Raw genomic sequence first — 24,562 nt, 5'->3', positions numbered from 1 at the left:
GGTGGCTCGGCACTGCAGAGTTCACTTCTCACTCCCCTTGCCCCCGGGGCTGCCTCCTCTGGGCCCCGCAAGACCCCCTCGTCAGGTGGGCAGAGGGCGAACCGGGAGTTACTCCCGTGTAACTGGCCGGGTCTGGGACCGGCCTGCTTCACTTCCGGTCACGTGCCGTTTGCTGAACCTTGGTCACACCGCCAGCCTCACTGCCTTGCAGGACCGACCGTGAAATGTAGTCTGACTGGTGCTCGGGAACATGTGGGCACGGACGGTGGGCATCAGCGGTCTGTCCTCATGGGGGCGGGAGGTGGCTCGTGTTTATATAAAGCCAAACAGCATCATAAATACGGGGTTAGGTTTCATGTTTCACTAGCATCCGTGGTCCTGCAACATTACCAAGATAATAAGATAATTACACTCCCTTTTTCTTACCGATTTCTGTCGTCCTCTTCAGAGCTTAGGCAGATTTGGGATATGGATCTAGCCACACCTCAAGTTCTGGACAACGTCATTTATTTTTATAGCATATATTCTTTGGTTTACATTGCTTATGTTTTACCAATGACTTTGGGTTTTTTCCTTCTACACTCGCCTCTACCGTGTCTCGCTGGTCCGTGAGCATTTCCTGCTTACGTACAGTTCCGACTTGTTGATCTGTTTACTTTAGGATGGACCCTGGAAAAATGCCTTGTTGTCGTGTGTGTGGTGTGCGATCGTTGCTCAGTGCTACTTTGCAATAATGAAACGCAAAAACGAGCAGAAGCGAAGCGGGTCCTCCCCCCCCCCCCCCCCCCATCTTACTCCGGTCATCCTGTGCCCATGTGGTTTATAGATGTGTCCTGCATCTTACAGGTGTGTGACTCCTCAGTTGGGTCCAGAGCCAAGAAGAAAACAGGCCTGGGCTGTGCTCCTTAGCAGCAGTGTTGGAAGTGCATCCCACAAGCTGCCCATCGCGTGTCCATCCTTCAGAGAACAAGTGTACTCTCTAAACACTGGGGGGCGGTTGCAGGTCGGAGAACAGTCCGTGCTCATCCCACACTCCCTGTCTGGTCCACACCTCGGCAATGCAAGTTGAGATGATTTTTGTCCTACGCTTAAGTCAGAGGACCGGGTTCTGTTGATGTTGGCTTCTCTTTGGTCCTGGTGTGCTGTCTCTGTTCTCAGTCTGCTCAGCCCAGAGCCTCGGCTCACTGCCCAGGGTCCAGCTTGGTCTATTCCAACCTCCATCACGCCCTTCCTAGCGCTTGGCCATCCACTGTCTGTGGGCTTCGTGGGCAGTCAGGGCTTAACCCCCCTGGTATTTTAGTTTGTTCTTAAGTTGTTTTTTAATGTTTATTTTTGAGAGAGACAGAGCGTGAGCAGGGGAGGGGCAGAGAGGAGAGGGAGGGAGACACAGAATCTGAAGCAGGCTCCAGGCTCCAGGCTCCGAGCTGTCAGCACAGAGCCCGACGCAGGGGGCACGAACCCACGGACCGCAGGATCATGACCTGCGCCAAAGTTGGATGCTCGACCGACTGAGCCACTCAGGCGCCCCTATTTCATTTGTTTTTAAATGTTTATCTCCAGAGAGAGAGGCCCAAGCAGGCTCCACACCATCAGCACGGAGCCCGATGCTAGGCTTGATCCCATAACCGTGAGATCATGACCTGAGCTGAAATCCAGAGTCGGACGCTCAACCCACTGAGCCACTTAGGCGGCCCAGCCCGCTGTAGCGTTTTAGATTAGCACGTGGGGCTGGATTCCCTTGCTGGTTGGAATAGGCAGTCGATTCATTTGTTAAATACCCGTCAGCGTCTCTGTCCCAGGCTCTGTGCCGAGTGTGAAAACACATATGTGAATATGACGGACCGTGGTCTCGCCCCTCACGGGCCCGCCGGCTGAAGCAGGGAGGAGGGGAGCAGGTTTGCGGCCGGAGGTGGAGTGGCCAGGATGTGGTGACGCCTCATCTGTGAAGGCTTCCGCCGTGACTCCGGGGTGAGAGTGCAGGAAGGGGGCCTGTGCTGCTCTGTCTTGCAGGATATAAGGAGCCCTGTCACTTGTCAGCAGCTCTGTGTTATGTTTACAGAGTGGAGTGCTGTCTACAAAAATGTCATGTAAAAGTGACAACAGTGGCAAGCACTGTGAACTTTTGTTATTTGCTGGGTACTGTCGTAAGGACTTCGAACACGTTCTTTCATCTTCTCCCATGAGAAACGGGCACCGTCGGTATCCCTGCCTTCTGCAGGTGAGAAGACGGAGGAGCCCTGAGAGGCTTGCTAGGTGGTGGGAGGGCCGGAGCCCGACCTGCCAGCACTGCCCTCCACCCGGCCGGCCTCTATTAGCGCCTTTCCGAGAGAGGACCAGCTGGAAGGTGGACTAAAGTTCTGGCTCAGTACGACTGACGAAGAAAGAATCTGGGGGGCCTCGTTTGATATCGCCAACATTTGAGCGCCCGTGTCTGTCGGCGGTTACGCTGCAAGCACGTGGCTAATTGGTGGAAGAAACTGTCTGGGAAGAGAGGAACGTCACGATATTAAGATTCCAAAGGGGCAAGACTTAGGATTCCGCTGTATTTTCAGTTTAATACCACAAGTGTCTTTAGAACATGAATATTTAAAATAATCTCCCAGGAACGTACCTAGTTCTCAGGCAGCTTGAAATTTTTATTGAAAACTAAGCACATCAGTTTCTCTTTGAGTTCATTCTCGCGATTCAGTCACTTTCCTTTTACAAATGGACGAAGGGAGTTGAGAATACTTTTCCCCATCTCAACTCGTGGCAAAGTCAAAATCGCGGGTTAGCAGAGCTTCCGCTCGTAACGGGGGGTTCCCCAGTCTGCTTTCCCAGTTACGTTTTGCCTTATCTGTAATGAGAAAAGCTGTCCTCTGGAGGACTTGAAATGAACTCTCTAACGGAAGGAGGAGAGGCTGTGCAGAGCCTCGTTGGGCTGCCACACGCGCGGCACTGCTGGGAGCCGCTGCAGCAGCGGGGGACAGCCATGGGGCAGTAAGACACAGTCATGGAATTTATTGCTCGTGACTGGTTTCCGAAGAAACTGAGTGCTTTCCAGCTGTCAGTAAGCCTGGCATGATGTGAGCCCAGTGAGAAAAGTGGCAGTAAGTATCAGGGCTTCGCAAACGAAGTAACGAAGACAGCCGCGTTTGTGGGCGGAAAAGTCAGGAACCTCTCTCCTCTTCTCCTGGTTGTCAGTAAAATCAGGATGGAAGGCGAGGAGAAGTGGCCGCTGGTCTCCACGCAGCCGGGTGAGGGACGCCAGCTTCAGAAGCAGTCCCCCGAGGCTTCCTCCTGTATCTGGGCCGCGTTCGGCCTTCGAGGACTGGATGACGCAGAAGTAGACGCTGGGGGACCGGGTCCTGCGGTCACTCGCTGGGATGGGGTGGCAGTGGGCTTGCCTGATGTAGCAGGGGCAGTGCTCTCTGGGAGAGGTTCTGAACACTGGCCAGCTGAGACTTGGCTTTACCCGTGCTGGGACTGGTGACACAGTTCTGAGTTCAGAGAAAGTTCTCACAGTGAGTGCTGCTGCTTTCCAGCTGTGAACTCAGCACAGGACTCAGGGCTAAGGGGAAGGAGCCCCAGAGGACTCCCTTTCTCAGAAAGTACGCTGTATTTCTGTCCTTTCTGACACTGTCTCCCTGTGTCTGTGCTTTTTTGGTCAGCTTGTTAACCTAGGAGTGACTGACACAGCCAGTGAGTTAGGGGCCCAGATGTTTGCTGACCTTAATTCAGGATGAAAGCCTGTCAACGATCAGTGGTGTAATACTTACGACCTTGGTTATAATTTAGCACGCTCTTCCTTTTTTTTTTTTTTTTTTTTTTTTAAATTTTGTTAATGTTTATTTATTTGAGAGAGAGAGAGAGAGAGAGAGAGAGAGAGAGAGAATGTGTATGAGCAGGGGAGGGGCGGAGAGGGAGGGAGACAGAGGATCCGAAGCAGGCTCCAGGCTCTGAGCTGTCCGCACAGAGCCCCACGTGGGGCTGGATCTCACAAGCTGTGAGATCATGACCTGAGCCGAAGTCGGACACTTAACTGACTGAGGCACCTAGGCACCCTATTCCTCTTTTATTTCTGATTTTGTTTGAGTCCCTTCTGCCTTTTTTTCTTTTTCCTTATGAGTCTGGCTAAAGGTTTATTAATGTTGTTGGTTTTTTTCAAAGAACCAGCTCCTGATTTCATTGATCTCTTCTATTTTTTTTTTTTTTTTTTAGTTTCTATTTCATTTATTTCTGATCTAATCTTCATTGTTTCCTTCCTTCTATTTAAATTGTTTTTTAAACGTTTATTCACCTTTGAGAGACAGAGACAGAGCATGAGCAGAGAGAGAGGGAGACACAGGATCCGAGGCAGGCTCCAGGCTCTGAGCTGCCGGCACAGAGCCCGACGCGGGGCTCGAACTCATGAGCTGTGAGATCGTGACTTGAGCCAAAGTTGGACGCTTAACAACTGAGCCACCCAGGACCCCTGTTCCTCTTTTCTAAATGAAAAATGTGACAAATGTCGTGTTACAGCGAAAATTAGCAGCAAGCACGTCATTCCTACTGGAATATTCGGTGTAGGTGAAGGGGAACGGAAGCGGCTCGGACACAAAGGACCGCAAGGAGCATGGCAGGGGGCACGGATTGGGAGTCCGTGTGCGCTCAGGGTAGGAGACACCTTAACTGATGGGAGGTACGGAGAACGGGGATGTGAGGGTGGAGGGAGGGGAGACAAAGCTGGCGGAGGCCCCTGGGCAGTGGGAGCCGCAGAGCAGGAGCAGGAGAGAAACTGCTGAGGGACACTGATGGGCCAGTCACAGTTAAATCCGCACATTCGGCGATCCCAGCTCTCATCTAGCAATACTCAGTGGTCTGTGGAGCCCGGGGGGCAGGGGTCCCTCCACGGGCCGTGCACGGGACCGGCAGCTGGCGAGAGAGTGAAGTAGGGCAGGAGAGAACCAAGTTTCTACACCGAGGGTAGCTTTCAGGAGAAGCCTTTCCGTAGAGATTTTGCACTTTGGCCGAGACAGAAGCATAGAGTGAGCGTTTTCCATAGAGATGGATGAAATACGAGACATGGAAGTTTGTGTATAATGTGATGGTTTCCAGAACTCAGAAATCTGAGTTGGTCGTAGGCTGTCATTTCCATATCTAAGTCCAGGGAAAATACGGTCTTTAAAATCCCCAGCTCTAGTCATTTTGATAAGATTTGTGTCGTGGCTTGAAACTTCCTCTACTTCATTTTCATTGTGTTATGAATAAAATGAATCCTGTGGGAGTTTTTAACTTGTTTTTCTTGAGTACTGAAATCTCTGATTAAAAAAAATACAGCAGAACGGTGTCACCATGGGCACCACGGTGTCCCGAGTTTCCGTCGCCTGGGCTGTGAAATGGGATGCACGCTCCCACCGTGCTGTGCTTTCGTGAGCTCCAGTGGTCAGGGGCTCTGCAGAGCCCGGTGTGCAGTATGGAAGCCACAGGGGATGAAGGTGGCCGGTGGGCTCAGGGCCCAGGGCCCACTGGTCCTTCCTCTGAAGTAGACGTTCATACAGTATCGATGCTTGACTGGCTCACATTGGCTTTACCAAGGTGGCTTATTTAAGTCCGTGTGAATCCCTGCAGTTGGTAGTCACTGGGGGGGTTGTCTTTAATGCCGGCTCACAGACGCAGGGGCTGAGCATCTGGGTAAGTAGCACGACGTGTCTCCCACAGTGGTTGGCAGCAGACGAGACCTTAGCCTTGGTTCACACCCGGCCCTGGGCTTTGACTCCATTCTCCAGCCTCCTGACCTGGCTCTCCCTGGGCTGCGGGACCAGCCAGAGATACAAGAGAAGTGACACTGAATCCAGCTACCCGGCACTTCCCCAGGCCGTCCCCAAGTCTCCCTCTGCCCGGCCCGCCTCGTTGCTGCCCCGCACCCAGCACGCGGCAGGCGCGCCGGCTCCCTGCGGGTGGCCCTAGCGCCAGCCCGGGTTTGGTGACTTGATCTCTAAACCTGTGGCGTGATTCTCAGAACGTGGATGGACCCGGTGTCTCCAAGAGTTGGCTCGGACCCCGAAGCTCTCCAGGCCGGTTCCCTTAGAAGCGGCCCAGTGGTGACAGTCCTGCTGAGGGGCCGCATCTGCACCCAAGGGGCTCTTCTGGAGCTGGAGCTCTTCACGGAGGCCGTTCTGCTCACTGTGTGCTGTTGTCGCGGAGTCACGGGTAGCACAGATGGTTACAGGGAGAAGGAAGGGCACTGCAGTTTGCAAAAGTATTTCCAGTGTAGTAATGTGATGGCACATTTAGAGCAACTGAGTATTAGTAATAAAATGACGGAAAAGGAGTTAGCCATTTAAGGTTAGGAGGAAGGAGTGTGACTTTTTTTAAAAGTTGAGAAATACTGGTGGAGTTTCAAAGAACAAGATGTTCTTAAATGAAAATTATTTTGATGGTATGTATAATTAATGAATTCTTTCTGGAGAAGTGAAAGAAAAATTGTGAGGCTTTCTTGAAATGCCTCACCAAAAAAAGTGCAAATGTGGTACTTTTAAAAATCTCCCCGGGGGCTCCTGGGTGGCTCAGTTGGTTAAGCGTCTGACTCTCGATTTCCGCTCAGGTCATGATCTCATGTCGGGCTCTGTGCTGACGGCAGGGAGCCTGCTTGGCATTCTCCCTCTCTCCCTGCCCCTCCCCTTCCTCAAAAGTGGATAAATAAACTTAAAACTCTTTACAAATACTTACAAGGCCAACTGGAAATTGAAGTACTTTTAGTTTTTCCATGTAGAGTTCTAGGGAGACGTACTTACTGAAAAACGTTAACCTGGAGGAGTTCATTCATCCAGAGTGTCTTCTCCAGTGTGCAGTCTGACTGTGTGACATTGCTCGTGGAGCAGTATGGTTTCCTAAACCTTTCTCGTCCTGTTTCACCAGAAGTTGCTGATGTTTATTATGGTTCACATTCAATTTCTTCTTCTTCTTTAGAAATAAAGCAGCTTCATAGGCATGGCTTGTGGTTGTGTTAAAGAGGTAGCAAATTATAGCACGATCGAGAAGATGAATGCCAGGGACGCCGAAAGTAGACATTTGGTCTTTTGGGATTAATGGGCAAGAAGGGTCGGTAATTGCACGGGTGTCTCTAAGCTTAAAAATAATGTTCTTGTTCTGCCGGAGCGCTCTGAAAACAGGGAAGTGATGTTTTGGTGCCGCGGTTGATGTCGGCCCGTGGGTAGGGCAGGATCCCCCGTCTGGGGGACGGCGCCCCCTCTTTTCCGTCCTCTCACGCCGTCCCGTCGTTCCTCAGGGCCCTCCGGAGTTCCCGCAGCACACGCCCGGGCCGGTCCCCAGCACCTTCAGCCAGCCCCCGCGGCTTCCCCTGCAGGACCAGTGGAGAGCCCCGCCGCCGCCGCAGGAGCGGGACCCTTTCTTCTTGGGAGGTAAGGGGCGGCCGCGCGGCGGGGCGGAGTTGCGGCCGGAGAGGAGCCCGGACGCATTTGGGCTTCGCCCTGCCCGGAGCGGCGGGTCGGCGGGTGGGAGAGGCTGGTGGCCGGCGCGTCCCCCCGGCCTCGCGAGGCCCCCGAAGAGGAGTGGCGGAGCCCTCCTGTCGCGCTGGGGCGCGGCCCGTGGAATCCCTCTCCCTGGGGTCGTGCCCCCCACGTGTGTGACCTTTGTTCGCCGTCACACGGTCCGGCGGCACGCGGGCGTGTCGCCCCGCGGCGGGCCCGGTCCCCGCGAGCAGAGGGTGACGCTGCGCGCGCTTCAGTTTCAGGCGAACCGAGGTTCCCGAGTCATCTCTTCCTGGAGCAGCGCAGCCCCCCGCCGCCGCCGCCGCCCCCCACGCTCCTCAGCGGCGCGCACCCCGTGCCCGCCCCCAGCCCCCTGCCGTTCACCCAGCCCGGGCCAGCGTTCAGCCAGCAGGGCCAGCAGCCCGTGTTCCCCAGGGAGAGGCCCGTGAGGCCAGCGCTGCAGCCGCCGGGGCCGCTGGGGATCCTGCACTTCAGCCAGCCCGGCTCGGCGGCCACGCGGCCCTTCATCCCGCCGCGGCAGCCCTTCCTGCCCGGCCCGGGCCAGCCCTTCCTGCCCGCGCACGCGCAGCCCAGCCTGCAGGTATGCGGGGGAGGGGCGCCTCGGCGACCTGGGGCGCGGGGACCCCGTGGAAAGAGCCAGGGCCTCGTCCAAAACGGCGCTGCTTTCTCGACAGGATCGTTTATCTCCTTGGCCGGAGAAATGCAAAAAAGCGATGGTCAGCTTTGGGGAAATGAAAACATTCCGAGAGGCCGTACTGCTGATAAAGTTAGGGCAGGCTCTTTGCTCCTGTCGCAGGATTCTTAAAGGGGTTTCCAGCGGAAGTAAGGTTCTTTGTCCACTTAGGTTCCTGCAGTGGCGGAGCAGAAAGATTCTGTGCGCCGAGGGGAAGGAGAGTGTCGCCGTGGCCCGTTATTTGAAAGATTTGAGTGCCCTCTGCTGTGGGTCACGCTTCATGGGCTCCTTGAGCTCCGGGAGCTCTTGCTGGCCCCTACTTTCTGCCTGTCCTTCAGGTTTACTGTAAAGACCCATCACGATGGTACACCTGGCTCAACCGTCTGGAAACACACAGACTACCCAAAGTGGAAACAGGAAAACGATTATTATTTAGATTGTTAACGTGGGGTAAAATGTTTCTTCTTTGAGTAGAAGTAAAAGGGACTTCTTTGAGTAGACAGAATTATTCCCCCAAAAATGAAGAAATCCCGTCCTCTAGGAAAGGTCACCACCCACAGGGGGGCGCCCGTGGCTCCCGTGTCCCCTCAGCGGGCGCGCCCTCCTCCTGTGCTGCAGCTGTTCCAGTTGGCACAGTAGTGTGAGCGCCTCTTCCCGGCTCACTTTTCTCTGCAGCGTTTGAAAGTGCCTTGCAGGATTACACCTTCCGGCTGCCGGCTGTCGTTCGTTTTGGGGCATCTTTATCGGTCCCAGGACGTGGGTGTTAGAAGCTGTGCTGCCGGCAGCATCCTTACTTGTTTCCTTAGATCCCTGGAATTTGGAGGTTAAAAGGACTCAGCGCAAATACAAGGTGTAAGAGATCGCTTTTGGCTTGTTACCGTGTTTTAGGTGATACGACCTCTGTCGGCCAATCTAAGATGAAATTTCAGTGCCCTTCAAGTTGCTGGTGTTGGGGGTTTAAAGAAACGGCCGAATTGCAGCGTACCTAGGAAGTGCGTTTATAACTGTTGTCTGTCTTTGTTTGGCACCAAGGGGCCCCTTCACCCTCCGCTGCCCCCTCCGCACCAGCCGCAGCCGCAGCCGCAGCCGCAGCCCCCGCTCCAGCCGCAGCACCAGCCTCCGCTGCAGCCGCCCCCGCAGCACCAGCCGCCCCCGCAGCCGCCACACCAGCCCCCGCACCAGCCGCAGCCGCACCAGCACCACCACCACCTGTCCGTCCCTCCGCCGCCGCTGATGCCCGTCTCGCAGCCGCAGTTCCGGCCTCACATCCAGACGGCCCAGCCGCAGCCAGGCGGTGCTCGGATGCAGTGTCCCCAGCGCCAGGGGCTCAGGCATGTAAGTGGCCCGCTGCCTTCGGCTGTCTTCCCGGCGCACCTTTGAAGGCGCGGAACTTAAGGGTCAGAGCTGGGGAGGCCGCGTGTCTTCCAGTTCCGCTTTAATTCCTGAAACATGGGTAGTACATTTCTCTGAAGGGAGTGTGTGTGTAAAAGACTGCTTAGGAAATTGATTTTCTTGACTGCAGAAATTAATGAAGTCCCTTTTGTGCCGGGAAGACCGTATTAGCATTATTTACTTCATCATCTTGTGTGTGTATATCTAGATCCTCTTATTTATTTATTTTTTTTTACATTTATTTATTTTTGAGAGATAGAGACAGCATGAGCAGGGGAGGGGCAGAGAGAGAGGGAGACGCAGAATCGGAAGCAGGCTCCAGGCTCCAGGCTCCGAGCGGCTGGCACAGAGCCGGACGTGGGGTTCGAACCCACGAACCGGGAGATCGTGACCTGAGCCGAAGTCAGCTGCTTAAGCGACTGAGCCACCCAGGCGCCCCTAGATACTCTTACAGCGGTGGATACCGTTAGTGGACACATAACGTTAGGAAACCCTACTTTTGGGCGATGGCCACTCTGTCTTAACCACTGCCTTTTTTTGTTGTTGGCTGTATCGTCTCTGCGTCCTTGTATTCTGCATAAATAAATGGGTTCAGGTGGAGTTGACTGGACAGCCTCTTGCTAGGCACCATCTGAGTTCCTGGGAAGGCAGCAGTGGACAAGAGACAAGTTTCCTATCCTCGTGAAGCCTGTATTTAACTGCGGGAGGTCATCAGTGCATCTGTGAGGACACAGTCTCAGGTGCCCTCAGCAGGTGTGCTGTGTGGCCTGTCACTTATCGAAGGGAGCTATGGAGTGTGCATTGCTTTAAAAATAAAAGACAGGGGGCGCCTGGGTGGCGCAGTCGGTTAAGCGGCCGACTTCAGCCAGGTCACGATCTCGCGTCTGTGAGTTCGAGCCCCGCGTCGGGCTCTGTGCTGACAGCTCGGAGCCTGGAGCCTGTTTCCAATTCTGTGTCTCCCTCTCTCTCTGCCCCTCCCCCGTTCATGCTCTGTGTCTCTCTGTCCCAAAAATAAATAAAAAACATTGAAAAAATAAATAAATAAAAAAATAAAAGATAGTAGTCATTGCTATTGCCTTGTCCTCCATTAAATAACTCTATAAAGAGACTAATGGTTAGAATTGTGGGCCAAGGTCAGATAATTGGGCTTTCCTTTTAGTACTCTCCCTTTGACCTTGAGCTTCCAGGGTGTCGCTTAGCTACTTTTAATCTCAGTTTTTCTCATATCTGCTTGCTTTCTTAGAGTAACGTTGAGACTAACGATACAAGAAATGAGGAAGGGGGACCTTGGTGGCCCAGTTGGTTGAGCATCCAGCTGTTGATTTTGGCCCAGGTCATGATCTTGTGGTTCATGGGTTTGAGTCTCATGTGGGCCTCTGTAGTGACAGCCTGGAGCCTGCTTAGGATTCTCTCTTTCTCCCTTTCTCTGCCCCTCTCTCCTCTCATCCTCCCACCCCCCTCTCACATTGATAGATAGATAGATAGATAGAGAAGTAAATAAACTTTAAAAAAAAAAAAGAAAAGAGGAAAGAGTTTGGGAAAGATGTATTGTAATTTAGACTTCATTGTGTTAGAACAATGGCAGACTGTGTCCCTAGCCTTGTGCCCGTAAACATTGGCCTGCGTGCTCTTGGAGCTCAGTGCTCCTACAGCCGGCTCCTACCTCTAAGCTCCTCCCAGGGTCGTGTCTCTGTTAAGAATCCCAGGGACGAGCATCACTAAGACTTTCCCCTCAGATAAAACTTTCAAGCACGTTTCTCACGCAGAGAGCAGTTTTTCTTAGGATGCTGACTTATCGCTTCGCTCTTTTTCTTGTGCCGCCGTAAATTCCGGGACCCGGTGAAAGTGGTGCCAGTCATCCTTTGTCGGCCCCATCAGTTCTGCTAAAAGCGTCAGTCCCCACACTGAGGCACCGCTACAGCCAGCTGGTGTAATTTCCATTAAAGAGGAACTTGTCTGTAGGCAAATATGATAGCCTTGACCGTCCTGATCCTCAGCATAATGGTGTGCTGCCCCAGAGCGCAGGAACACTGATGCACGAAGGCGAGTGTTCACCGGGGAAAGCTATCTCCACCCCAAAGAGAACTCGCTCACTAATTAAAATGATTTTTACCATGTTTTCATCCACTAATGTGCCTTTTTATCTTTCTCCCAAGTATCCAGTTATAATTCGACTTCTTTCTTCTTGTGATAGAACACAACTTCTCAGAACGTAACCAAGCGGCCAATGCAGCAAATGCAGCCCACCGCTCCCAGGAACAGTAACCTGCGCGAGCTACCGATAGCGCCGTCGCACGTCTTGGATATGGGCAGCAGTCGCTGCTCCACGGCCTCGGCTCAAGTGAAACCTGTCATCAGCACGTCGCCACCCTCGAGGCCGGGGGCGGGGTCCAGGGCCGCACAGGGGAAGACCGAAGCCAAGGTCAAGCCGCTCAGCCCTGTGGTTCAACCCAAAGAAGAAGCAAAAACAGAACCAGAGGTAGGACTTTGTTTATTAAGAAATAATTTGGGCCCAAACAGGACGTCTTACAATAAACTTGTACTTCTTAGTTTACTCTCATCCGGCGAGTTTTTCGTAAAATTTGGCCACGGTTTTTCATCTGGCTCCTTCTTTGAACCCAGCAGCCTTCACGGAGGACATGCTGTCATTTCCACGTGTTTACGGTATCGGATTGCATTTGTGTTTTGTGCATTTGCACGTGTTGCCACAGAGCCTGTCCCCTCCTCACGGGAGCGAGCAAATCACTTCTGGAGACGGCCGAGATCGTAAATACCTGAGGCGTTACGGCCCAGCCAGTCTTCATAATTACTCACCTCTGCTGTTTTAGCACAGAAGGCCTCGTAGACCATTCCGCATCAGCAGGCGTGGCCGTGGCCGTGTGCCGGTAAAACTTCCGACAGAACCAAGGTTCGGGCCGGATTTGGCTTGAGGGCTGTCGTTAGCCGATCTCGGATGTAGATGTACTGTTAACGTTTCTATGACTGTTTCTCTTTGCCCCGCTACTGGGAGATGGGGCCACTTTGACCTTTGGCCTCGAAACGAGATTTCGCGGGCAGCTTTCTTTTGTTGTGAATTCTGTGTATTATCAAATAGAATAAGTCGTATAATAAATGCAGGACAGTATTTTCCATGGTTTCCAACTAAGATCTTATTTGTACCTCGACTTGTTTTGGTCACTTGGTTACTTTTTGTTTAGGAGTGGCTCAGTGTTAGTACAGTGTTGGTCATCAACTTTTTAATTGTCTCTTGTTTACTATTAGTAAAATCTGTGGTTGGGACAAAGCCCTGGGGCCATTGATCTGTAAAAGAAACGGATCTGCTTGCCCGATGCTTTGTGTGGTAGGGGTTTGTGTGGTAGGGGTTTAGTTCCGGGTTGCTCCCCAGAAATACAGATGCAGAAGTTGAGCGGGAGGTGTCAGATGGAGGTTCTAACCGAGCGGCTGGGAGTCTGCTGTCGCACGGGTCAGCACCACACCGTGAAACGGCCCACCGTTGCTAGCCGAGGCGTTTGTGCCTGGCAGGTGGGAAGAGGTCAGGTCAGCATGTGGAAGGTCCACCAATATTTTTAAAAACGATGTACGACATGTAGTAAGTTAGTATCACTTATTAACATGACATGATGAAAGGATAAGAGTTTCATTACTGGCACCTGGGTGGCTCAGGCAGTTAAGTGTCTGACCCTTGATTTCCGCTCAGATCATGATCTCACGGTTTGTGGGCTCTGCTGACGGCTCGGAGCCTGCTTGCGATATTCTATTGTCTGTCTGTCTCTCTCTCTCTCTCTCTCCCCCTCTTCTCCCTCCCCTCCCCATCCCTCCCCCCTCTTTTGTCCCTCCCCTGCTCTCTCTCTCTCTCTCTCTCTCTCCAGAATAAAAAAAAAAGTTTCCGTAGATAACAATAGAGGCATGAAAGAATAAGCCACGTTCAGTTCTCTTTCAGTTGAAATTGGGGGCTGGGGTCAGATTTTCCTAATAAATTATTGCTACCAAACGAGGAATGTGAACCTCAAGTAGAAATTCTGAGTTAACGTTTACAAAGACCATGTTAGAGAAAGTCTGACTTTTTTGGTTTTAAGATTGATGTATGAAAATGTTATGTAGATTTACTGACCGGATAGGGGTAGTTTATAAAAAGGAATTTTGCTGAAAACTTTATCCTGGTTTTAGTCGTATAGTTAGCGCCTGCCATGTTGTGACCTGATTCAGTTCAGAAAAAATGAAGTCACGTAAGTCACATTATTTTCACTGTGACAGTGGTTAAATAAAATGAGAAAAGTGAGCTTTGGGCATGTCGCTAGCCACTCGTTGCTGTTCTTTTTCACCGTAGTTGATCTAAAAATACAGTCTTCTGTGGAAGCTTTCTGTAGAATCCAGCAGGTGCCATGAATGCGAAATGAAACTTGCGAGTAGCCATAGTGTGTGTCGAATGTCCTTATTTTTTTGCTTTTAATTTTATGTACACATAGAATGGGACCAAGAGTAAAATGGTTTTCCTTTTTAGAAAATCTTAGGTAAATGTGGTTTATTTTCCTACTCTCATCCAATTGCTAATGATAGAATAAAGGGCAAATCCACTTCCAAGTGTTTTTACCTACGTACTTGTGTACTCGAACATACTTTATTTAACCCTTGCTTGTTTGGGGGAAACCTTAGTGTTAATTTTTCCTCTGTTGATGAAACAGTGGGCCCTGTGGCCTTGCCGCTCTCCCCCAGCAGTCTGCTGCTCCCTGTGTGCCCGGCCCCAGTGCCTTTGGGGCAGCCGTTCCCGTCTTACTGATCTTCTGCTTTTCCCTTGCTCTGGACACCTACCTGTGTAGCTCTTGTCTGCCTTCAGTTTGCTATTTCAGACCTACCTTAGATTTTGAAATCAGATGACCGAGTTGGTCGGAATTGCTTCTGAAACGCCAGGCCAGTCCTGATGAGGCCCTGACTCTGTCCTGTAGGTCAAGTGCATCGGCTCTGGGTGTCTTCAGCTGCCTTTTGATCTTCTTTCCCATTTCTTAAGATTTATTTGTTAGTAGCTGAAGTGTAGAGAGATTAAATCCTATTATGTTCTTTTGTAGAAGATCTCTGGATGAGGATATCTATGATTTTTTTTAATTATAATTTTTAACGAATGCTTAACTTTTAATAAACTTTCTTCATGGGATGCTCTGCCTGAAAGTTACTGAACTTTTTCAAAGATTTCTTTTGATAGACTTTCAGAATGGTTTGGGGCTGGCATATTAAAGGCCTTCCTTATATACCATTAATATTCCAATACTGCAATTGGCAGCATTTTGATTCTGAGGAGAGTGCATGAGTTCAAGGTCAGAGAGATTGACTTGTGCTGTTCATTATAACCAATTATTCTGTGACAAATGAGTTTGAGATCAGGCTGAAAATTCTGTACGAAAAATCAATAGTTCTAATCAGGCCCTTTCAGATCATTTATACCCACCTTTTGTTGGTTCGTCAGAGAGGAGCCAGATAAAACCTGTGTGACAGCACGGTCTCCCTCCTGTTGGCGTTTCCATTCGAAACATATTTTGATATCTTAAATGAATAGTTTAATTGGTTTCAAACTTGTAAATGAGTGGAAATTTACATTATTTCGTTTTTAATATTCTGATAAGATTTTCCAAATTAGCTTTAGCTGTGTAATTTTTTTTCCCCTCCCCAGAGGAAAGAGTTCTACTTAAAGCCTGTAAGCAGATTCTGAGTGGCTTTTTGCAAGCCCTGAATTGGGCGTATTTGGAAAGTGCGTCTCCTCCGTGGTCCCCCGCCCCGGTTCTGCACAGTAAGCCGGGCGTGTTTTCTCTTGCAGTTTCCCGATGAAGATGAGGAGACGCGCCTCTACCGCCTGAAGATCGAGGAGCAGAAGCGCCTGCGAGAAGAGATCCTGAAGCAGAAGGAGCTGCGGCGGCAGCAGCAGGCGGGCGCCAGGAAGAAGGAGCTGCTGGAGAGGCTGGCCCAGCAGCAGCTGCACCTGCCCGCAGCCTCGGCCGAGCCGGACGAGCAGGCGGCCTCACCGGCCCCCGCCAACGGGAACCCGCTCCTGCCCTTCCCGGGCGCGCAGCCTAGACCGAATGTGAAAAACAGACTCCTTGTGAAAAGCCAGGACGGCCCCGTTTCGAACGTTCAGCCCAAAATGTCCACCTTTGCGCCGGCCGGCGCTCCGGGGCAGTACCAAGGACAGCAGACGAAACCGCCCAAGCACCCGAGGCAGGCCAGGGCCGTCCCTCAGAGTCCGGGCCCGCACAGGGTCCCGCAGGGGAAGCCCGCGGACGCGGAGGGGCCGCCACCCCCCTCGCAGAGTGCTCGAGCCGCCCTCCAGGGCCGGCCCCCGGACGCCAAGCCCGGCGCCAAGAGGACGGTCATGCACCGGGCCGGCAGCGGCGGCGGAGACGGGCCGCACGTCAGCTCCAAGGTCAGGGTGATTAAGTTGTCAGGCGGGGTAAGTTGACGAGGTCACCAGCGCCTCTTGGAATCTGCGCCTCACGTACAGTGTCCTCGTCCCCAGGGGAGGGTTGGGAGCGGGCAGCCTGCTAGAATCACGCGGTCCAGCCTCTGAGCGCCCGAGTCCAGCGGTCAGGGTTGTCTTCAGTTCCCCTTCTGACCTTCCGGTTCCCCCGGGTCTTCACGAAAGGCCAGTGTGGCAGCCCCAGGGCGGATGCTTCTCAGTTTTAGCTTTTCCTTTCGTAGGTAATTTGTGACAGAATCGCCAAGTTGTTGTAAAAATTAAGTTCCCTTCACCCGCAAACAAGTACCCGTTGTGTGTAGCTTCAGATTCAGGGGGGCCCCGCGGCTGGGGGACAGGCCGCTTCTCAGCAGCATTGTCTCCAGGACTGTCATCTTGTGTGTCCGAGCTGGTCTCTCTCGTTTTAGAAGACAGAGGGCTTAGCAGAGTTCTCCAGGGAGGCCACGTGGGTCGTGTGGTTCCGGGGGGAGCGCAGCCCGCTTCTCTCTGCGTTTCTGAGCGGTCCCCGTGCTCGAGCATTCTCGGTGAGGGCCAGCTTGGCGGTCTGGGTAAGGGTGGCACTCGGAGGTGCCGCGGACAGGTCCCCGCCGCACGAGGCTCTGTAGGCCACACGCTCCTTGCTCCCCGCACAGAAGGGGACTCACAGCCTGTTCCGGCGGCAGTGAGACGGGGGGCAGGGCAGGGCAGCCGGGGCTCCGGTCCAGGGAGAAGGCCACGCACCGGGTTAGGGACAGCCCATGGCTGCTCCTATGAGTCGCTGACCTCCAACGCCTTTGTTCCTGGGTCCGTATGAAAGTGTGACTTCCTCACATGCTGTAGCAACAGTTTTGGTAGAATGATAGGAATTGGAAATCCCATATTCAGCAGACCCTGTGATATTTTTCCAAATCTGTTTTTTCTCCCCTCCATTTGTTGTGATTCAAAATGTTGATAAGCAGATGGCCTGTGTCACCGCAGCTTGTGTTAACATTGTGCGAGTTTGTTTTCTTGAGGCGAGAACCCAAGCGTTAATCAGTTTTATGGTATCTGTGGCCTTTTGTTCTGGCTTTGTCTGAGGCATACTTAATTTCTCTCTGTCTCTCTCTCTGTCTCTCTCTCTCTCTCTCTCTCTCTCTCTCTCTTTTTTTTTTTTTTTTGTAATTGAGTTAAAAACTTAGGAGGAGGGGCCATGGGGCCATGGCTGGGAATAGACCTTTTCTTGTGGCCCCTGTGCCTGGTACAGTGTGGTAATGTGGCCTGTGTGAAAGTGAGGGCCTCTGGCGGGCTGGGATGTGCAGGGCACCACTCTGCTCTGAAAGCGACTTTCAAACCAGTTAGCACCTTTCCTTTAAAAAATTTATCTACTTAAGTTTTTGCTGTCTTTCTCTCCAGTAGGGGAGGGGGAGTTTTTTTTTTTTTTTTATCAGACTGTATTCCAAAATCATGCTGTATAATTTTATAATACGCAGAAAAACAACAGAGGAGTTTACATAAAAATAGCTGCATGCCAAAATTCGGAACAGCTTTCTTTAGCTCTCCTTTTAATTCCTAAGTTTTGAGTTTACTAACCGACACGTTTTGTATCTTACGATTTATCTTAGCAAGTCCTGTAGTAGTGTGTTGGCAACTTTTGAATTATTGGAGGGTAAACATTTCTTGTTTGTATCTCTCTGAAACAGAAAAAATACTATTTCCCTAAAGGCCTCGGGGTTTTTCTTTTGTAGGTAGGAAGGAACTATTCTTTAGAAAAAAATTTTTTTTTTATTTTTGAGAGAGAAGGAGCACACGCCAGCAGGGGAGTGGTGGAGAGAGGGAGACACAGAATCGGAAGCAGGCTCCAGGCTCTGAGCTGTCAGCACAGAGCCTGATGCGGGGCTCGAACCCACGAACTGCATCATGACCTGGGCTGAAGTTGGACGCCCAACCGAGCCCCCCGGGCATCCTGAGGAAGGAACTGTTCTTAAGAGAACACATTCTTAGCTGTACCTGCTGATGCGGAGGGGAAATGGTTCCGTTCTGGCATTTCTCCTGTCGTTTCTGCCCCTGCCAGCCTGCCCTCTTCCCGGAGACGGTGGCACGAACACTGGGGGCTCAGCTGGTACCGTGTAAGGGGCCGACGGGGGCTCACCTGTCACACCTGTGCAGAGTATTCACGTGTGCGTCTCACCTTTCTAGTTACTTACTGAATGAAAGCATCTTGTTGTCTGTTCACGTTCTGTTTGTGTCTTGCTGTGAGCCCTGGACTTCTTTGCATCCTGTTAGTACAAAACACATACATTGTGTATTGTATTGATAAGGTTTCCTAGAGATTTACTCTGGAGAGAATTTTGTTTACTTTTTTCTAACCTATACTGGCATCAAATCTGTGTCGTTAGAATTATTCTTTGCATTCAGTAGGCTCCTCTACTCTGCTGTCTGGTTTCTAGACGGGACCCGGGACTGTGGTGGTACATAGTGGCCTGCTAAAGTGGTCCTGGTGGCCACTAAAGTAGGTGTCCACAGGATTGCTAGGGAAGCAGAAATGTCTTGGAACTCTTACTCTGACAGGCAAATTGGAAATATCTTAAAATTTAATGAGAATTCTCAATTTACTTGTGGGGCTGTTGTGAACCAACGCGGAATTCTCTTGTTATTTTCCATATTTTATTTGTAATCAAATAATTACTTTTGGATTTTATTAAATTGGGTTTTTTACAATGTGAAAGAGCCCGAGTCTTAAGGCAGTCGTTGTTTTTAGTCTTCTTTTTTATTAGGTTCATTATCTTTAAAATGATGTGATTTTGAGAGAGGGTGTGTGTGCAGCAGAGGAGGAGCAGAGGGAGAGGGAGAGGGAGAGAGAGAGAGAGAGAGAGAGAGAGAAAGAGAGAAAGAGAATCCCAAGCAGGCTCTGCACTGTCCATCATGGGGCTGGATCCCACAAACCGTGAGATCATGACCTGGGCCGAAATCAAGAGTTGGATGCTTAACTGACTGAGCCACCCAGATGCCCCTATGGTGATTTTAATGCACCCTCATCATCGTAAGAGAATTTCTAGTTTTTTAATATCCTCTCTCTTTATTGTGGTTAATGCATCACGGGCACAGGAAGCATTTTCAGAAAGAACTTAGTAAAAATTCTTTCTTGGTGTTGGTTCTCACAGTCGTGGTGACCATGGTCGTGGTTAAGGTCCAGGAGTGGTTCTTCATCTTGCTCAGGGGCTGTTGGCATCCTGCCGGTGGTTGGTCCTCGTGAAATTCCCTTCTGTGGAACGTAGACGTTACAGCTGTCCCTCGCCGGGACCGAGAGCTCGCGTGTGCGCGCAGAGGCGCCACGTGGTGGGGACAGCGTGGCTGTGTGTGAGGGAGCCCCGTGTTTGGACGGGCATATGTCTTCCGTTGTTTGGGGCCCTGAACTGCCAGTTCATTTGTCTGAACCCAAGTCTCCAGGCTGCGGACGGGGTTTTTAAAGTTGTGGGAAAGGAGGAGATGAACCTTCTGGCACGTGGAAGGCCCTCCACGCACGTCTGTTTGCTTTTTAGGTGCTCCCAAGGCCCATTCCAGGAATGCAGGCTGTGATTTCATGCCCTAAATAGTAGTAGTTACCGTACATCGGGTGCATAGCATGTACTCACGGCATCTGGATGAGGCGGATACTTGTGTTCCCGTTTTACAGGTGAGTAGACGGAGTCTCAGAGAGGTTGTGTTAGCAGCCCAGGGTAGAGCTAAGTTTTTTACCAATGTTTGTAACAGTTGTTTTTGCTGCTGCCTTTTTCCGGTGTTAGTTGATGAGGGATAATATTCTGCCGTTGCCAGTGAGTACATAGAATTGGTCCAGAAGAGTTCTGCCAGGGGCTTCTGGAAGAAGTGTGACGATTAGGTTTCAGTTTTCTTGCCGAGCCCTAGTGGTGGCTACTGACTGGAGAGTGTTGGGGAGCGTCCGGAAGTAGGAAAATGCCGCGAGGGGTGCGCGGCCGCAGCTGCGGGTGCGGGACTGGAGAGGGGCCGGGTTTCCATCATTCCTGTTCTGGAACCTGTGTTAACGTGGGGGTAGGCTCCTGGCCCCCGGCCCGCCAGCGTGAGGGACAGTGTGGCCTGGCCGCGTGCAGCCCTACTTGCCGTGTGCTGTGAGCGAACCTTTGAACGTTGCTGGGGAAGTCAAATTAGGCCACGTTTTGTATTTAAAACACTGAGATGAAAACCTGGGGAATTTGCAGTTCAACGAGACCTTTGTGGTGAGGCGCTCCACGTATGTGTGGATTTTAGTTTTTTCGTATCTTGTCCAGCTTTGCTAGAATGAGTGTCTGAGGAGTGGCGGGTTATGAAGAGTGTTGAATATTGGCAAATGCTTCCAAAATTTCACGTGCCTCCTCGAAGGTACTTATGTAAGTGACCTGCCTAAAGAATTGTGTTTGATGGAATGATCAGATTACTGAAGATCTGGAAATATTCTCCATTTGCTCGTGTCTCAGAAAGCTACTTAAGTATTTAGTTTTCAGAAGCCAAAAGAGCAGTCTCGTTAACTCATAGTTTTGTTCATAACGCATACAGAATCCAGAAAAACTATTCGAGTGACACGAGAGCAAATACAAAAATATAAAGCGTTTCCTCGACGTGAACTTACCATAGTCCTCCAGCCGTCCTTTGGGACCAGACACCAGAGAACCGGGACCGGGGCAGGCGCGTGCCCCGGGCCCTCCTTCGTTCAGGACCTTAGTGGGGACTGCCGCCCCGTCTTCCAGGTTCGGGCCTCGGGGAACCTCGGTTGGCGGCCCCAGCGAAGCCCGGCGTCCCCGGGAGAACGGGGCCGGCTTTCCCGCGCGGGCCGTGGGCCGTGGGCCGTGGTTCCGCGTGTGGTGAGCGACGCGGTGCCCGCGCGCAGGGCGGCAGGTCCCTGGACGCCGCTGCCGTCTCCTTCCAGCTCGAGGAAGAGACGGCCTCTTTGCAGCGGCGGTCGCCGGTGTTCTTGAAGGAAATGAAAGCAGATTCTGAATTCAGCGGCTTACTCTCCTTGAGGTCATAAAATTAAGAATTTGGCGGCAAATGAAGGGACCGGTGCTTTGTTCTGCTGGCCGCGCAGAGAAAAGGGGGACGCGCGGAACGCCTCAGCAGGGGAGCCGGCTGTCCCATCGCGAGGCTCCTGTGTTTTACTTTTAAAAGGCTGTCAGAATGCCGCGCGCGGCAAGTCCCGATTGACTCGCGCGTGCGCGCGAGCTCGCTTTCGGGGTTTCTACCGCGTTTGTGCCCGCTCGCCGTCTCTCGGATCTCCTCCAGAGGTGGTGGAGGCGACGTGCCTACCTGACCTCTCGCGTGTGGCGGAGGGTGGTTGACTTTGGGGAGAACGTCCGTGTGAGAGAAGTTGCGAAAGTCGTAGGAGGACTTCCCGTGCCCCTTTTACCCGATTGACCGGGCTGTGTTTTACCACGTTTGCGTTATCGGTGTTTCTTTTTGCCCTTCTCCACACACACACACACACACACACACACACACACACACACTTTCTCGCTGTTCTGAGAGTGGGCTGGAGACACCCCCGTGTTGCCTCATTATTGAGGTGTTGTCTCACAAAACCGCACTCAGACATCCTCACGACTCAGAAAATCTCACGGCGATACGCATCACCGCCTAATCCACAGTACGTGTTCAGATTTCATCAGTTGTCCCGGTAACGTTCCTCACAGCCACCTTTCCGCAGTGTGGGGGTCCGGTCCCGGATGGTGCATTGCGTTTAGTCTCCCTGACTCTGGGACGGAGCCTCGGCCTCCGTGTGTCTTGCCCTGGACTTTCTTTAAAGAGGGGAGGCTGATTATTTTGTCAGACGTCCTCCGGATTTGTCGTACTTTTCCTCGTGATCGGTTTCAGGTCACGCATTTTCGGCAGGAGCGGCACAGAAGGATACTGTGTCCTCCGTGGGTCCTGTCGGGGGGCGCCTGGCACACTTGTCCAGCGTTGGCCGCTTCGATCGCTTGAGGAAGGTGGCGCTTGCCAAGTGTCTGTGCCGTGCGGTTCCAGTCCTACCCCAGGTAACTGAGAAGTGACGTACGGGAAGGTACTTCGAGACTATGTAAATGTCTCATCTCTTGTCCGATCTTCACTGTTTTTTAGGAAGCGGTGATTTTTTTTTTTTTTTATTACAAATTTTTTTTCATGTTAATTTTTTTAAGAGGGCATGTGAGCCGGGGAGGGGCAGAGAGGGAGAGAGAAAGAATCCCACGCAGGCTCTGCAGTGTTACCGTGGAGCCTGATGGGGGGCTCAGACTCACCAACCAACTGTGAGATCATGACCCGAGCGGAAATCAAGAGACAGATGCTTAACTGACTGAGCCACCCGGGCGCCCCGAGCACTGGTGTCTTTCTAATGCCAGCACTTTTCTGTGCTTGCTGTGTAGCTTCCTCTTTACTCTTGTTCATTTGTTCATTTATTTACAGCAGTGCGAGCCTCTGGATTCTCATTTTGTCCAGTGAACTGCTACTGTCGTTACTGGTTTTGATGTTTGAATTGTTCCAGGCTGGCTCCGTGTTCTTTGATGCATCCATCGTTCTTTGAACACGTCCTGAGAGACCTGGTGCAAGAGGGGGTTGGGCCCGTGCTCCGTTTTTCCTGCTCAGCCGTGCGGTCCTGTCTCCGCAGTGAGAGCAGGTGCCTGCTGTGCTTCTGGGCCCTCCCAGCGCACACCCACCCCTCCCCGGGCAGCTCCCGAGGCCGGAGGATGGATCAGAAGCAGATTCTGTTGTATACGACGTTTCTAGAAATAGGGCATTGACATGAGTAAAGCACCCTCTCTGATGTGTTGAGTTTATTTCTTGAATTGCTTTTGTGTGAGAATGCCGAGAATTCGGCATCCCTGTTTAAATATGAAACCCGAGGGTTGTGGTGGATGGGGGGGCTAGCAAAGGCGTGTCCTTGTGGCAGGCGCTGAGGTGCGTGGTACTAAGCGGGGGTGGGGAGGTCTTGGCGGGTTTCTGAGGCTTCCCTCCTCTCCACGGCAGGGCGCAGGCAGGCTCGCCATATGTGGGGACCTTGCGTTTTGTGTGGTTTTGCGTTTTGTTCTGTTCCTTACATGGGTCAGCACAGCTGCTGGACAGCCACAGCTAGGAGACACTGCAGCTTCCTCGGTGACTCTTGGGTGTGAGGGTCCTGCATTGGCTGCCAGCATTTATGAGCAGGGTGGTCGTGCTGGCGATTGTCCCAGCGGCGACGGGGCCGCGTTGCTAGTTCAGCTGCGTAAGACTGCTCAGCAAACCAGGTGCTGGAAAAGCAGACAGCGACACGGTGTTGTGAGCATTATGACAGGAGGACCTGAAGAAGTGACTTCAAGTGAAGAGTGTAGATCACTGGCTGAAGGAGGGCAGGGGAAAAGGAAAACGCCTTCTAGGATGATGGGGAAGAGCGTGTGTGAAGGTCCTGTGGCAGGAAAGTCACGGCCTGTTTTCCAGCTGCAGGAAGGCCAGTTTGGCCAGAGTGCAGGGGCCTTACGGGCTGTGTTAGGTGTTGGACCTTGATCGTGAGAGCAGCGGGAGCCATTGGAGAGTTTTCACAGAGGGATAACGGGCCTAGTATTTGATCCTTGCTTTTTTAAAGTACGCTTCTAAAACAGTCATTACATGCAGGCTTTTTTTCTGTTTTTACGACACAGGAAGTGATAGGCATGACTCCTGGGCGTTGGATTTAGAGACAGAAACGTTCATCCTGGGGACATCTGCCACCCACTGGGGACTCCTCCACTGGGCGGGGGGTGGGAGGGGGGTCGCAGCTTCTGTGCCTAGAGCATAGGGGTGGAATCGGCCACCTTCACTGCCTCCCGCTGTCCGGACGTGCCCCGTTCCTGCCTCTGGCCCCCTTGCCACCTGCTGCGCGTGACCTCTGGTTTGCAGGGCTCTGTCGCCCGCTACGGCCACTGACTGAGGCTGGGTTTGCTCCTCCATCTTTTTCGGTCTCCAGGATTAGGACGGTGTCAAGCGCGTTACAGATCCGTTGAAATTTAGATGACACCAGTTAGCCAACTTTGGAAAAACCAAAAGTAGCGTTAATCCTTATTATGAATTCTTCTGGCCATGTTTTTAGGCTAACATTCATGGTTCCGTCCCAGACTCCTTTTGTATTCAGTTTACAAGATGGGGTTATATCAGACATACTGTTTGGCACCTTTGGGGGTTGCACTGAGCTGTGAGTGCGCGGTGAGGAGACCCGGGTCGGGGCAGGGTCACGCCACGTGCCCTGTGCTGAGCCGCCTCCCAGCGCGGCGGGCACAGCTCTTCTGCTGACTCGCCTCATTCCTGGCCCAAGCGGACTTTGTGCTATGGGGTCAGGCAGTCCCCGGGAGCCTCAGGAAGGAGGGAAGTCCGGTGGAAGGGAGTTGGAAGTGAGGTCGGAAAGGACAGAGCTGCCACGGAGTTGTGCCAGAAGGGACCTGGGAAGACCAGGCAGTCGGGGAGCTGGGTGTAAGAGAAGCTGCTGTAACGCGGGTGTGGGGAGCCAGCGGGGCCGGGGCCGGGGGTGGGGGTGAGCACCAGACCCTTCCCCGCTGGCTCCTGTCCCTCTCGGGGCAGTGGGGCCGTGGGGGGGTGGGGGGGTGGGGAGGCTGGCTGATTCCCTGTTACAGGTGCTGG

The 24,562-nt window shown here is 52.3% G+C and overlaps 1 protein-coding gene across 12 annotated transcripts in view; it reads left to right on the top strand.

The window, feature by feature from the left end:
• Positions 1-24,562, top strand: part of RBM33 (RNA binding motif protein 33) — a 138,160-nt gene that overhangs the window by 88,850 nt on the left and 24,748 nt on the right. For 10 of the 12 annotated variants that reach the window (XM_058723681.1, XM_058723678.1, XM_058723673.1 and 7 more), the window contains 5 exons: positions 7,250-7,382; positions 7,709-8,052; positions 9,178-9,480; positions 11,732-12,016; positions 15,344-15,973. In XM_058723681.1, coding sequence (XP_058579664.1) covers positions 7,250-7,382; positions 7,709-8,052; positions 9,178-9,480; positions 11,732-12,016; positions 15,344-15,973 — 1,695 coding nt within the window. The remainder of the gene's footprint in view (positions 1-7,249; positions 7,383-7,708; positions 8,053-9,177; positions 9,481-11,731; positions 12,017-15,343; positions 15,974-24,562) is intronic. The other 2 variants (XM_058723675.1, XM_058723674.1) reach the window with 1 other exon arrangement.

This window comes from Neofelis nebulosa, chromosome 4, assembly GCF_028018385.1.
Source record: "Neofelis nebulosa isolate mNeoNeb1 chromosome 4, mNeoNeb1.pri, whole genome shotgun sequence".
Classification (NCBI taxonomy): domain Eukaryota; kingdom Metazoa; phylum Chordata; class Mammalia; order Carnivora; family Felidae; genus Neofelis; species Neofelis nebulosa.
Note: the sequence above shows the minus strand (reverse complement) of the source record. Positions and strands in the feature narration are given on the sequence as shown.